The 15,135-nt window shown below is 32.0% G+C and overlaps 1 protein-coding gene across 1 annotated transcript; it reads left to right on the forward strand.

Annotated features, from left to right (window-relative positions):
* The first annotated feature begins 1,582 nt into the window (after positions 1–1,582).
* Positions 1,583–2,701, forward strand: LOC136043347 (protein angel homolog 2-like). Its single transcript, XM_065728269.1, has one exon. The coding sequence runs from the start codon at positions 1,583–1,585 to the stop codon at positions 2,699–2,701; it is 1,119 nt and encodes a 372-aa protein (XP_065584341.1).
* Positions 2,702–15,135: the final 12,434 nt, after the last annotated feature.

Genomic DNA, 15,135 nt, shown 5'->3' on the forward strand with positions numbered 1-15,135 from the left:
TCCTCTTTTAGAAAGAATTACTAAAGAAATCAGTATAACCGGAATACAACTCGCAGACCAGGAATGTTGGAAGCCTCATTTGACGTTAGTAAATCTCAGAAAAGTCGCGAGGCTAAGAAGGATGGCAAAAAAACTACCACCATCAATAACGTCTATTTTTAAAAACATGAAATTTGGATTCGAAACCGCGAAAAGCATTCAGTTCTGTTCCATGAATAGTCCAAAAAACGAAGAAAATTATTACCAAATATTATCCGAAATCAAATTCAACAAAGAAACCAACTAAAGAAATCTGGAAGAAATGAGAACGAGAATATATAATAGATAATACAATTAACAGGTAATATATCATTGCTATAAACTTAATAACCCTTTACGCCACTAACGGCAAAGCAACTAACCTATGTATGCCTTTTATCAAAAATAAAAATTTTCTTTTACAAATATAAAAATAAGCATCTCACAGGGTATCTTTTAAATCAAACTCCTTTTTGTATTATGTATAAAAATTCTTATCCTTTTAAAATAATTATAATTACGAAATCAACTTAAAGCTCAATCCATTTTTATCACCAGACAGACACAAAAAAAATAAAGGACAGCAACAAAAAAAAAATAATAAAAGCACAAAAATTTAAATCTTACCAAATTTTAGCTTCGTCTTGCAAAAAAAAAAAAAAAAATGCCGATTCTATTATAGTATAAATCCTAAAACCTTAAAGTATGAACAACTCTATCTGCGCGTACTAGCATTGAAAACGAAACATATTTTGTAACCTGGCAAAATTACAGATCTCTGAAAGGCAAAATTGCCAGTTACGTGTGAAGGTGAAATTCGCAAATAGACGTTTTATCTAATAGACTCGTGACATATAAAAAATACAATATATGCATTGTATAATAAATAACCCTTAAGGTACGTCTACTAATGTAAGAATAATTTTTACAACCAAGAAATGAACTTTAATTATAACACCCTACAAACGTTTTTCGCATGACAAAAGTGTAATTGCACATAAAAGACCTGTAGCAGTTTTAAAAGAATTTTAAAAGACCGCCTAGCGAATTTCAAACCGAGAAAAAGTTACCACCCATCTTTTGATTTAACCAATTATGACGAAGGTTCCCCAAAGGCATTTAAAGAATTAACCAATCACAGAGACCAACTCAGTGGTAGGTTTAAAAATTTATCTGATACCAAATTATTTTGTCAAGTAATTTTGTTTATATTAAAAAAAAAAAAAAGTTAAAAAGTGCAATCACTTTATATTCATTATATAGAAACTATTAGGTTTACCTAATAACCTAGTTAATACTTAAAATATTAACTAGCTCAAGACATCAATTTATACTTAATAAATATGTCCATTAAATGGTTACGACGCGCAGAGTCCTTCTGACATAAATAAATTAACACCATAATATTTCCAGATCATCAACTGAATACCAAGCCAAACAGGTAACCTTAAACTTATATACTGCTTAATAATAATACTGATTAACACCAAATAATTAGTAAAACTCAAACAAAACGGTACTGATTTGTAGTTCAAAGTCCAAAAAACGGAAGGATTGTAAGAAAATGAATCTAACGGAAATTAGAAAGTGGGAAACTCCAAGAAAATGTCAAGGGCCAAAAGAAAACCAAGAAACTCAATCTTTAGATTTTACAATTATGTCATATAATGTACTAGCTCAAGGATATATCGAAACAATGCCGTATTTGTACCATAATTGTAACGAAGAAAATTTAAAATGGCCAGATAGGAAAAAAAGACTTTTTAACCAATTCAAAATGTCAAATGCAGATATTGTATGCTTACAGGAAGTGGATACTAACTACTATTATAATACCTACTTATCGTATTTTCAATCTCAGGGGTATGACGGAGTGTTTAAACAAAAAACCCAAGAAAAGATTGATGGGTGTGCCACCTTTTTTAAAAAATGTAAATTTAGTCTAAAAGAAAATCATTCCTTAGAAATGCTAAAGAATGGAATAGATTTACTTAATCGAGATAACATTGCACTTATTTCTATTCTCACCCCATTTAAGAACCCGGATAAACAGATATGCATTGTAAACACACATTTGTTATACAATCGCAAAAGAGAAGATGTGCGTTTAGCCCAACTCCAAGTACTTCTAGCAGAAATTAACCGCGTTGTTTGCAAAATAACTAACGACCCTCCAGTTATCCTTTGTGGTGATTTGAATTTCACCCCTTCAAGCAAATTATACTCTTTTTTAAGCCAAGGAAGGCTTAAGTATGAACATCTAGATATAAAAAAATTAACTAACTGTGGTTCACAAAAAATTGGGAAAACCTTCCTCCCAAAGGAGCTTTATATTTCTGATTCTTGTCAATACTTACAAGAAATAAAACGTGATAACTGCATTGAAGAAGAATTTTTTTCATCCGGTACATTAACGCATAAATTTGCCTTTAAAAGTGTTTATAATTCAGATGAATTTCCAAAAGTTCGTTTGAATTCGATTTGTCACAACTTAGTTGACTATATTCTCTACAGTAATATTGACGAAAAATTCAACAAACATGAGAAACAAGAATTAATACTATTAGAAAGACTTCGTCTCCCAACATACAAGGACTGCTTAAAAATAGGACCATTACCGAATAATCTAAATGGATCAGACCATTATTATCTTGAAGCAAGATTTCGTTGGAATTGCGTATAAATAATAATATACTTTGTTAAAAAAAAAAAATTTTTTTTTAATAAAAGACCCTATAAAAATAAATTAATTTAAATTCTAATTTAATATAATACTATTTCTAGATAAGCCACAACTTATTCCCACAATAACAGGTAAATTGTTATATTCTGCTTAATTAATAAAACTAACAAAATGCCTATAAAAAAAACACGAAGTAACCCTAATCTAAAAAAAAATGAAACACAATATAAACCCCTAGAACAAAAACCTAGTGCTACCTATTATAGTTTACCCGATTTATACAGGTTTAACTATGAATTAAACGAAGCAACGTGGAACAGCTTAATTATTGATGCCGTAAAGAATCTAAATTATAAATTTTTAAGGACACCAATCATATTTAAAAACTATTTAATCAGGGATATGATGAATATAATGTTAAATTGTCAATTTTCAGAAGAAGTAGTTAAGGAGGGTTATGAATATATAAGAAAATTCTCATCAATAACATTTAAAACAATACTTGACAAAATTACCAAGAAGAATCACCCCCTAATTGAAGAACTAATTATCGAACATCTAGATATTTTTTGTGATGTAAATAACTTCACAATTATCTGGCCCTTACATTTCATATTAATAATAGTAGAAAAAGACTTAGAATCATATATTAAATCAAACTGGATTATCTCAGTTTATAACAAATATGTTGACATTACAGAAAATGAACCCTTAAAGGTTCATTGTCCCGTTTTACGTAGAGAAGATTACGATGCGTTAAAAAAACTAACGGTACGTTTATACCAAAATGAACAATACTTATGGTCAGAAATTTTTCCAGGAACAGACATCATCGTATCGGAAACTATAGTAGAAGGTGTCAATCCCTCTTTTGGTTATAAATTATTAAAATATAAAATAAATTACAATACAACTAATCAAACAAGTCTAAAAGGACTATGCAGAAATAAAATACGAACAATTATGCAAAAATTTAACATTAACCATACGTTAGAAAATTTTAAAATACCAAAATGTCTTGTTGATTATCTTATGTATATTAATATAAAAAACAGCGACCATATACTAGAAGTAAATTTTAGGACCCGTGAATCTTTAAGAACAGAATTTAAAGAAATTGATGAAAAAGGGCCTATCTTTAATGTAAATTATAAATAATATGTAGAAAAAACAAATTATTTATTTCCTTGGAGAAGAAAAAATTAATTTACCTTAGACGGTTTGTGTTATATACTAACAATATTAACACATAATATGGGTGGAAGTGGTAAAGGAAAAAAAAAAAAAAAAAAAAAAAAAAAAAAAAAAAAAAATTATTTATGCTAATCACTGAAATAACTCTTCTAGAAATAATGAAGTTGATAACAATATTGATGACCCTGTACGTCCATTCCAACACACAAGATATTATAAAACATGGAGTGATTTTCAAGCATGAGAACTCACTTCTGACCAGTAACAACGCGTGGAAAATATTTATGAAACTAGACCCTAAGCCATTCGAAACTTTATTCCAACAAGTAATACGGCTAGAGAAGAACACCTATGACTTAAGGGAATCAATTTTTCAATTTCTAAAATCAGACAAGGGACTGCAAGCAAGCAAAAGCAACCACAAAGAAAAGAAAGATATACCTTCCAAGAAAGATATACCTTCCCTTACCTTTCCATCTCCCACCTATCCCAAAGTCAAAATAAAGAAAGTAATTGATGATTTTGATGCAAAACTGGCCGAAATCGATAAAGCTATAGGACTCGGAAAAGCCATAGATAATAGAAAAAAAAGGTCAATTAACAATAACCAAAACTCGGATATCGATAAAGAGACCCAAAATACAATCGAGCCAATAAAGACCCAACTTAGACAAAGAAAATTTTACGATGGACAATATGCATTATTGAACGAATTACCCACTGTATGGAATTTCTTCAAAGAACTATGGAATGGACCAAAACAAGTTAACGGGGCTGAGAACAGACCAATTCAAGACAAAATAAATTTATCTGAAATAAAACCAACGAAGGTTGAAACGAGAGATATAACCAGTATTTCCTCATACACACAGCAAACCGCCACAATTGAAACCCAAACAACAAGCATTGTATCTAACCTTGCAACGCGAACGAACAAAATACCAGACATAATAAGAGGTATAGAAAACATCGAAGTGGGGTCAAATTCCACTAATGGTACCAGCAAACCGAAATACAAGTTTAAATGTCAATACTTTTGTAGAATAATAAACGCTACAACGGAAGCTGCCAAATCAAACACAACCTCCCTTATTCCACATACCGAAGAAAGCACGAAAGGATTAATGGAAATCCCCAAAAGCACCTCAAAAAAATACGAAACGACTACTTTCTGGAAATACGATACCCAGAACGAGGAAACAACGGCAGAAACTGATTTTACTCCAACAACAATCGAAACTGAACATACCCCAATAACAGAAGTGGAAGAAACATTCCCCTCGTCAAACCCCACGACAACTGACCCACAACCAATAGAATTAGACACTTCGATATCAGAAATTACTACAACAATTGTCCCTAGTGTACTAGTACCAAGTAGGAATGATAAAATTTTAATAACAGTAAGGCAACCCTATCGGTCAACTAGTTTAATTTGGACGTCAAGCAAAAAAGGCAGAATACAAGTTAGATGGCAAATCCCATTTGTCTACACCGATTATAGTAGAACAGAATGCATGGAAGGGGACAAAAAATGCCAAGATGAAAACCACTGGAGAGAATGCTGGACTATAGATGGTAAAAAAACTTGCGCACGTCTAGCTATGGCTGACGAACCAGCGAAGACTGAATTAGAACCCCTCCCGGAATTAACCATGGAAAATGCTCATAAAATATCAACCCATCAGGCCTTCCTCATATTATATAGACAAAGATTGGAAGCGTTATTTGAACTATTCAATACAGAAATACAAAAACTTAAACAAAGCACAACACGTATATTCGAAGTATTTTTCCGTAAAAGTAAATATAAAAGGTCAACAAGTTTAATCCCAATAGTAGGAGAGCTTGCATCTCGATTATTCGGTTTGTCAACCGAAGAAGATTTGAATATATTGAGAGATAATGTTAAAAGGCTCAATACAGCCATGAATACAACACTCCATGTACAAAAAATACAAGCAAGTATAGCAAACTATCAAAAAGACAAAATTGAGGCCATTTCCAAAAAAATCTCAAGAACGGTCAGCACAATGAATTATTTGAAAAATGAAGTAGACAGAGTAATCTCCGATTCTAGCTTAACAATGGTATCACTAGACATTGTTATTATGTCTTTGTTGAACTTGGCTACTGATGTCAGTAAATTTGAATTCGCATTATTTGAGTTAACAGGAGGAGCACTTTCTTACGACTTAGTAGATCCCTCGGACCTCAAGAACATCCTAAGTGAAATAAAAACTCACTTAACATTTGGTCTCCACTTACCGGTAGAACCAGAAGTAGCTAACTTATTTTTATATTATACCAAGCTAAGGGTGCATATCACCGAAATAAATGAACAACTGTTTGCTGTCGTAACAATCCCATTAATTAACCAACAGTCTATATTTGATCTATACAAAATATCTACTTTTCCAATTAATATTAAAGAGACCAATTCCTTCATGAGCATTACGCCTGAAGCAGAATATATGCTAATTGATCAAGACAGAAGGAAATATACACTCGCCAATTCACAGGATTTAAAAGAGTGCGTTTCTTTTAAAAATTTAGTCTGCCAACTAACGCTACCTATATATAATGTAAAAATCGGATCTTGCATATTAGATCTCTTCCTAAAGGAATCACAACAACAAGATATTCCCAACTCATGTGATGCTTTAGTAGGAAGCACAAAGAGAGAAATCTTCATTAATTTACGAAATGATTTATGGCTTTTTACAGTACCTAGAAAGACAGTGGGAACTCTTTCATGCTATAACAATACAAAAAAAATTGACCCCAGTTATCGAACCGAAATACTATTACAGGATGTTGGAACAATAACAATAAAACAAGGTTGCCGACTCGTGACAAAGGAAACAACTGTACAAACACCTTTGATCACAACTAGCACAAACGTTGTGAGCCCAAAAATAATAAATTTCCAAGGAATAAATTTGTCTTTTACGATACCAAACATGAACAACGAAGAATCAAAAATATCAATTTGGCCCAAAATAGAGAAATTTAAGGGTACTATGCAGCTAGCAAAAATAAAAGAGGCATTAGACCTACAAATACCGTTGTTCACAACAGAAGACCAAAGACTAAAGTACGTAGAAAGTCAATATGGACTATTCTCGCCAAATTCCTGGTACAATATAATAATAACCATATTTTTGGTATTTCTTATATCTCTAACAATAAGAGCGCTACTCACAGTAAATTATGGAAAGCTCTTGAGACGAAAAACGATAAAAAACGATGCGATTGATGCTCAGGAAATGCATCAACTAAACCCTACAGCCCCGGATGATATTTAAGCCATTATAAAGGGAGGTTATAACAGCATGGGAAAATCGAGGTCTTTTCCCATATATTCATATAACCAGTCCCTGCTTTAATAAATATTGTTGGTGTATTACAGCTAGAAGGCTAAGATACGATTTAATTGTATTACTTTTTGGCGGAAATACATCAGTAATATAAATATTTGGCAGATAATTTTTATGTAAGATCTAGACCTCTGACAAGTTTAATCACTTGTCCCTTCTTAATGTAAACAAGAGAATGGAGGTTGTCTCTTGTAATTTTTGATATTGTGTTGCTAAACTAAATATTCCTAACGCATGGCAATAGAAAGGCTATGACGCTAGAAATAGACGTTTCTTTTCTACAAAGTCTTGCGTTGGGAGTATAAAGAACTAGAAATATACAAAAAAAAAAAAAAAAACCTCCAAATTAATCTTGTGCATAATCAACGCCTTTAAACAGTGTTACTTGTTTAATCACATAATCATATGCCTATCATATAAATGTCACAATATCAATGTTAATCATAACCATCGTTTTTACAATTATATAATGTTGTTACTATTCTATTTAATAACCATATGATTCTGCCTGGAAAATTTTTCATTACAGAAATTGGCAATTGACCGACATTACATAATGGTCGAAAACTGGAAAACACCTATCATGATTCGTCAACCGCCAAAGAATGCCCGAAAACACATGATTCAACCAAAAAGCTATCACCCACATAACACCTCAGAGTACGCCATCTACCATACTGCAATCATTTTTCATCTTCTGATGGGACATCGCAAAATAGAGAAGGCGTAACATCCAGCCAAAATACAACCACAGCATATCCGCGAAGGCACCATAGATGGTAACGAAACACAACACAAAGACCCGATATCAACAACATCAGACCCAATGAAGATTTAAATCAGAAAATTCTAATCTTATAAACTTGGGAATCAACCACAAAGTAAGGTTTTAAACACTACCTCAGTCCAATAACGCTTAAAATGCAGAAGGGAGCGGGAAAGGAATGGAAGAACCGTAGTACCAGGCGTACATTTGTACTTAAACTCCTAGGGGATAGGTGTTCCTAGTCCTGCACTTCCCATTTTGAAAAAGCGTGATAGAAAGACAGACTGTGCGGATGCTGAATTTTTAAGAAACAAAAAAAAAAAAAAAAACTTAAGGGTGATAAACTAAAGAAATGACATTATATTAATTCAATCAGTGGATAGGGCAAGGACACGAGAATTGTGATTGGTGTATAATATTCCAAAAATAATAAATGGTGAACAATTAAAAAGTGCCAAGTAGTGAGAAGTTGGAACTTAATAAAAGTGCAAGTGGAAATACTTTTTATGTAACGTTGTATATTTTTAACTTTATTGTAAGAATACCTGGAATCAATTGAAAACTAAATAAATACAAAAAATTTTTTTTTGTGAAACCAGGTATTCAAGTATATACCTTATTAATGTCAAGTGATGTATTAATGTAATTCAAGTGTAAGGTGTAGGTTAATTAAAGGTATAGGAATATATACGTTTTCTTTAAATAATCATTTCTGTGGTGAAAGAATTAAAATAAAAATATTTTGACAATACATAACTGTAAGAAAAATAAAACTTAAGGACAGGGAATGTTCTGATTGACGAGGGCGTCAATCTACAGCGGGATAGGGGACATGTAACATATGGACCAGCAAACCCCCTCCCCCTTTCAGAACTCAAAACCAAATCTCTCATTCATTTATTTTAGAAAGTTTTAAAATAAGAATCTCTTATACATTTAAAGATTTTAAAGTAAAAGTTAATCATCTCATAGGATTTGTGCTTTTTTTTAGTACAAGTTTTATAACAGGCAAAAAATGATACTTTTTACCTTTGGTACAAATCTTCCTTCAAGCAAAAAATGATACTTTTTTGACTACCAAAATTAGATTCAAACTTTTGAATAAAGCCAATTAGAAACCAGATTTCTACACCTGGTCTGGTCAACAAACTGAAGGTGAAAACCCTCGTTATAATAAATCTTTGCAAGGAGGTTAAGCCATATGTTGTATAGTCAAAAAAAAAGAGTTGTGTTGCAACTCTTCTGAGGTCAGTCTACCCTGTGCTTAATTTAGAAATCCGGATTGATTCGGGATATATAAGGTGAACTAAAAGTTAGGTAGATAATTCAGTTTTTGGGTAGACACTCTTTGATGCACTTGTTATACCAATTATTGGAGCTGTTTTACCTGGAGTTGTATATGAAGTAAGAAAATAAAATTATTGTCAATAATTGTGTTTGTCTTTGAGTTAAGGTATAAGTACAGTTCCTATCGTCTGCTGGTACGTTCCCAAGGGAATCTGCCCATCTCGGCAAACCTGAACGTCATGATGATGAATTCGTCTCCAAGGTTATAGAGACTGGCCAATAGAACCCTCCCTATCCATATCCATTAACTATAAGGCTCCCATACCACAAACAACTAAACAATATAAGAAATCAAGTAGACCTTATAAGCAACCAGTAAAACTATAAGAAGTCGAACAAATCAAATAAGAAACCCCCCCCCGTAACACTACTGAAATCATCTGAATTATGTTTTCAAATCCTAGAGTCAAAGGAAAGTAGACTGAAATCAAAATTAAGGAAACATATCTTTCTGACGTCAAGGTAGGCCTGTTCTCTAGGAATTTTCTAAGCCCTAGAAACAAGGTTGGCACAAAAAATGACCTTGATAATATCTTTCTAAAGCATAAATTGGGCTTTGAATCATTCCTGAATGCTTCATTCTTTTAACTCAACTAGTTTCCAAGGTAGCAAAGAGAATCTCATCAAAAATTTTCCACCCAACAATTACTTTTGAAATAAATTAGTATTAATGTTCTTATTAGGTAAATTCCACATAAAAATTACTCTTCAGAAACTTCAACCAGATATATTACCTCCCATATTTCTTGTCAATACTCTTTTCCATAGTGCATATGTAGTATGTACAAATTTTGTATATAACCCAGAGCTACATCCAACCTCATTAGGGGAGGGGCTGGAATAGAGTTGTAATGGCAGCAATTATTATTCTTGAAAATAGCATCTAATTGTATATTTCTTTTTCCTAATCAGATTTCTGAATTATAGCACAACACGCATGGCCAAGTTACAGATTGTAAGATTAGATTGTAACTTTAGATTGCAGATTGTCAACCTAGCATTAGAATAAAAAGATACATTTATTACTAATATTGGTAAAACTATGCAAGTTTTATTAAAAATTCAGCTTTTTAAGCACAATTTAACTAAAAAGATATTCAATCACTTTGCTTGCCTAAAGAATAGGCTCTATAAAACATAAAAAAAACAATTGTTTTTTCCAAAAAAAAACAATTTTTTCCAAAAGAAATACAATTTTTTTTCAAAACAATGTTTAAAAAAAAATTCTTTTAGTTTTATTGATTTTATGCTGTTTTAAGTTTTTCTTCTTACATATTTTTGTATTGCTGAGGATGGCCCTTGGATATAGAGCCAAAATATTCATTCTAATTTACTTCCCACTTTATTAAGAAATTCCCTATTGTTTTTCTTGTTTTTTATGGAAAGGCAGTATGGTCTTTGTCTCTATTTAAAATGGATTATCAGTTCCTCATTATATACTGAATGAAAGCGTCCCGTTAGAAATGGAACTATTAGAACTTCAAGAGGATGACAGTCTTAAAATGCATTGTAATCAGCACAATCTGCAAATGAGTTTTGGAAACTAGTGCCACAATCAAAATACCCAAAGTTAAGAAAAGCTGCTTGGAGATTGCTGTCCAAATTTGGCATAATGTCCTCTTGCAGGTTGCAAACATGATTGAAAACTCAGGAACCAGCAATTAACAGAATTAATTCATACCAAAAAACAGACTTGAACCAAATTTTCAGAAAACTAAGGTCAAGTTTGACCAAATTTCAGAGAAACTAAGGTCAAGTTCCAAACACACATGCCACCTACAAGAGACCACTACCTGTCATGTTAAAAAATTAGATATATGCACGTATTTACTTGAAGATGTACTCAAGAACACAAAATTTGATAACAACTTAAGTTCTTGATGTTTTAATTTTATGTTAGCTCAAGTAAAGAAATTATTAGAATTTGGCTCAACCTGTAGTGAAGCTTGGCCACCTTTGCAATATAAATTTAACAAAGTCTCCCATTTGAACTGTTGATGCATTGGTAATTTTATTAACTGATTGTGGATTTTATTAATTGGTAAAGTTCAGATAACTTTTCTATGCAAATTTCATTTGCAAGCTTATTTTTTTGGTTCAAAATCAAATACTAGATGGACATTACAAGTAATCTACTATAAATTAATAAATAAATTTGGACAATTGTGATGCAGTTCCCTTCTTGTTATTTTTTTTTTTTTTTTTTACTTGAAAGAACCTTAGTTGCTTGCCTAAATTCTAATCAAGATCATTGTTAGTCATTAGTTGTGAGTGGCTGATATTTCTGATTTGAGTTTTTTGTTTTGATTTTTTTTCTACCTATTATTTTATTCTACATTTTTATCTTTTTAATCCTTCCAATTTGGGTTTTTTGTTTTATTTTGATATCCATGTTGCTGGCTATGGTGTCTTAATTTATTTTATTCTCTTTTTTTCTGTTCCAGATTGTTCTCATTGTTACACAAAAAATATGAACTTGATTTTTCAAGACCATCTCTAATATTACTAAGGAAGGAAAGTACTTTTTTTGTGTAATATCTGTTTTGTTGTATCCAGTATATTTGTTGGCCTTGTAAAATCCCATTTTTGTATTCCTTCTCTTTTTTGTGATTGCAGGCCAATGCAGTCTATAAAGTTAATGATAAATGTGTAAATTGTTGTAGTGTGAATAAGTCAAATTGCAAATTGTATTTGTTTGAAAACACACTTTAGCAAGCAAAGTTATCAATAAACTTGCTGATATAATCCCAAACGTTTTACTTCTGCATCATAACAATCAACAGATGGCTAGGAAAATTAATTTGAGAAATTTTCAAAAAGAGCTAGAAATTCCTCAGAAATGATGTCATTTTTTAGGGGTTTTGTGTCTTTTTAGAACTTTCAGCTGCAAACAGCAATATTTTCTTACTAGTCTTTTTTTTCAGAAACATGCTTTTAAAATTTTGGCAACTTGGCTGTTTTATCTTATGGGGCCCTATTAAAAGCTCCAAATTAAATTTGCCTTAGAAATAAACTATGAAAAGGTGTAAGAAAAACCATTAAGTTATGTATTCACTTTTGTCCTTGCTAAATTATGTTGTAAACTGCAAATTTGTCCTGAAGCCACTTTTTACCACTAAGAAAGTAGATTTCTTCACAATTGGATTATTCTGAATTTCTTAAAGAAAAGTGTGATTATGTAACATATGGACCAGCAACCCCCCCCTTTCGGAACCCAAAACTAAGTCTCTTATTTCGTTCACTTTAGAAAGTTTCAAACAAAAGTTTTACAAACAAAGTTTTACTTTTGGCACAAATTTCACGGCAAGCAATTTTGCTTACAATTTCGCAATTACAACAAGTTTTAAAACTTCCAATTTTGGTAGTCGAAAATAATACCTTTTTTTAATGATAGTTTTACAGCAAGCAATTTTGCTTACAATTTCGCAACAAGTTTTAAAACTTCCAATTTTAATAGTCGAAAATAATACCTTTTTAATGTTAGTTTTACAGCAAGCAACTTTGCTTACAATTTCGCAATAAGTTTTATAGCTTCCAATTTTGGTAGTCGAAAATAATACCTTTTTTTATGACAGTTTTACATGCAAAGTTTAACATGCAATTTTGGTTACAATTTCGTAATTACAGCTACCAATTTTAATAGTCAAAAATGATACAAAATGATACAAAATAATACTTTTGACAACCAAAACTGGATTCATATCGTGTTACAATATTTCTGAGGTCAATCTACCCAGTGCTTAATTTAGAAATCCGGGTTGATTCGGGATATATAAGGTGAACTAAAAGTTAGGAGTGTAATTCAGTTTGTTGGTAGACATACTTTGATGCACTTGATACTACTCTCAATTATTGGAACCGTTTTACCTGGATTTGTATATGAAGTAAGAAAATAAAATTATTGTCAATAATTGTGTTTGTCTTTGAGTTAAGGTACAGGTACAGTTCCTATTGTCTACTGGTACGTTCCCAAGGGAATCTGCCCATCTCGGCAAACCTAAACGTCATGATGATGAATTCGTCTCAAAGGTTATAGAGACTGGTCATTAGAACCCTCCCAATCTATATCCATTAACTATAAGGCTCCCATACCACAAACTAGATAAGAAAACGAATAAACCTTAATAAGAAACCCCCCCCCCGTAACATTTGGCGCGGTCATCAAAAAAGACACTAAAGGAACTGTATAAGCCTAACAACATGACTACCTGCTACCCTAGACAAAAATGATTATTCACAAATTATTTTTTGATTTTAAGTGCATTTAATTTTACATTATTTAAGTGTAGTGTAATTTTACTTCTACTTATGTATTTTTTATGTGTACCCATCTTAAAATTATTAGAATCTTCAGTAGTTAAATATAAATAAATGTTAAATAAAAACTAAAATCTTATATACCGCATAACTTCAAGAAAAAAAACTGAATTAAAATAACAAATATGGCTCAAGAACAAGATGAATTATTAAAAGCGCAACAAATTATTGCAACTTCGGTAGAAATTGCAAAATCATTACCTGATTATGAAGGGGATACAGATGTAGATCAATTCAACATCCATTTAGGACAATTTGTTGAAATGACAAAAATCGACCTAAATGCATTAAAAAACATGCTACTCTTAAGACTAAAAGGACAGGCTTTGACATTTTTGAAACAAATTGAAAATACCGTAGGAACTGAAACCACCTCAACAATTAACTCAATAAAGTTATTGCAACAGGCTTTTCAAAAGAGATTCATCGATACTAGTTCATTGAACAAACTAAAACATGGGTTAGTCACATTCGAACAGACCCAGAACGTAAGAGAATATTTAAATAAAATTAGAATCGCAACAGAAGCGCGATACGGTCCAGGTGAAGGGGAATTGTATGAAAAAATAATACTAAACGCATTTAAACAGGGACTCAACCCAAAACTATATCGTCTCTTAATTTCCAAAAAAATCGACGACTTAGAACTGGCAGTTCAGGAAATAGAGACCGCCGTGGAAATCGATTCCATAGTCCTGCAGCACCAAAAACTATCAATAAATGCGGTAGAAAGTAAAACAGCTGTAAAATCAAGAGATCCCTCTCCGCGATTTTTCTCCAGAGAATCATCGCCAAAACCACTTCGAAATCAAATTCGAACCACCACACCTCCAAGACAAGTACGCTTTGCCCCCAATAATCAAATGAGGGCACAGGCGAATTATGAACCACTAAGGTGCTACTCCTGTAACCGGTTAGGTCACATCGCAAGAAATTGTTTTACAAACAATAATTATCGCCCAAATTTTAGGGGATCGAGCAACCATTTGTCCAGGGGGACAAACTATAATGGGTACGCCCCTAGAGGCAATCGAGGGAACACCTTTTTAACAAGAGGTAATTATCCAACCCAAAATTTCCAACGCAGTACAAATCAGTATCGCGGAGGGTATCGCGGAAGGTTAAACCAACCTAACAATGGTTGGAATAGAAATACAAGAGGTAACTTTACCAGCCGACGGAACCCATATAATAACTCAACTTCAATTAATGATCAAGAAAACCAAAATAGAACTAATGAAAACTCTACACCCGAAATCTGGGAACCCCAGGGAAACGAATCAAGCCCCCAAAATTCGTAGGACCAAAATTTGGTGGCAAAATAATATATAGGTCCCCACCAGTGATTATACCATTTTTAAGTGCAAATAATAATAATATGTTACCAGTATTTGAAAATTTTAATGCAGGAAATATTTATTTCTCAGCCC

The sequence above is a fragment of the Artemia franciscana genome, unplaced genomic scaffold (assembly GCF_032884065.1).
Source record: "Artemia franciscana unplaced genomic scaffold, ASM3288406v1 Scaffold_4766, whole genome shotgun sequence".
In the NCBI taxonomy this organism is placed as follows: Eukaryota; Metazoa; Arthropoda; class Branchiopoda; order Anostraca; family Artemiidae; genus Artemia; species Artemia franciscana.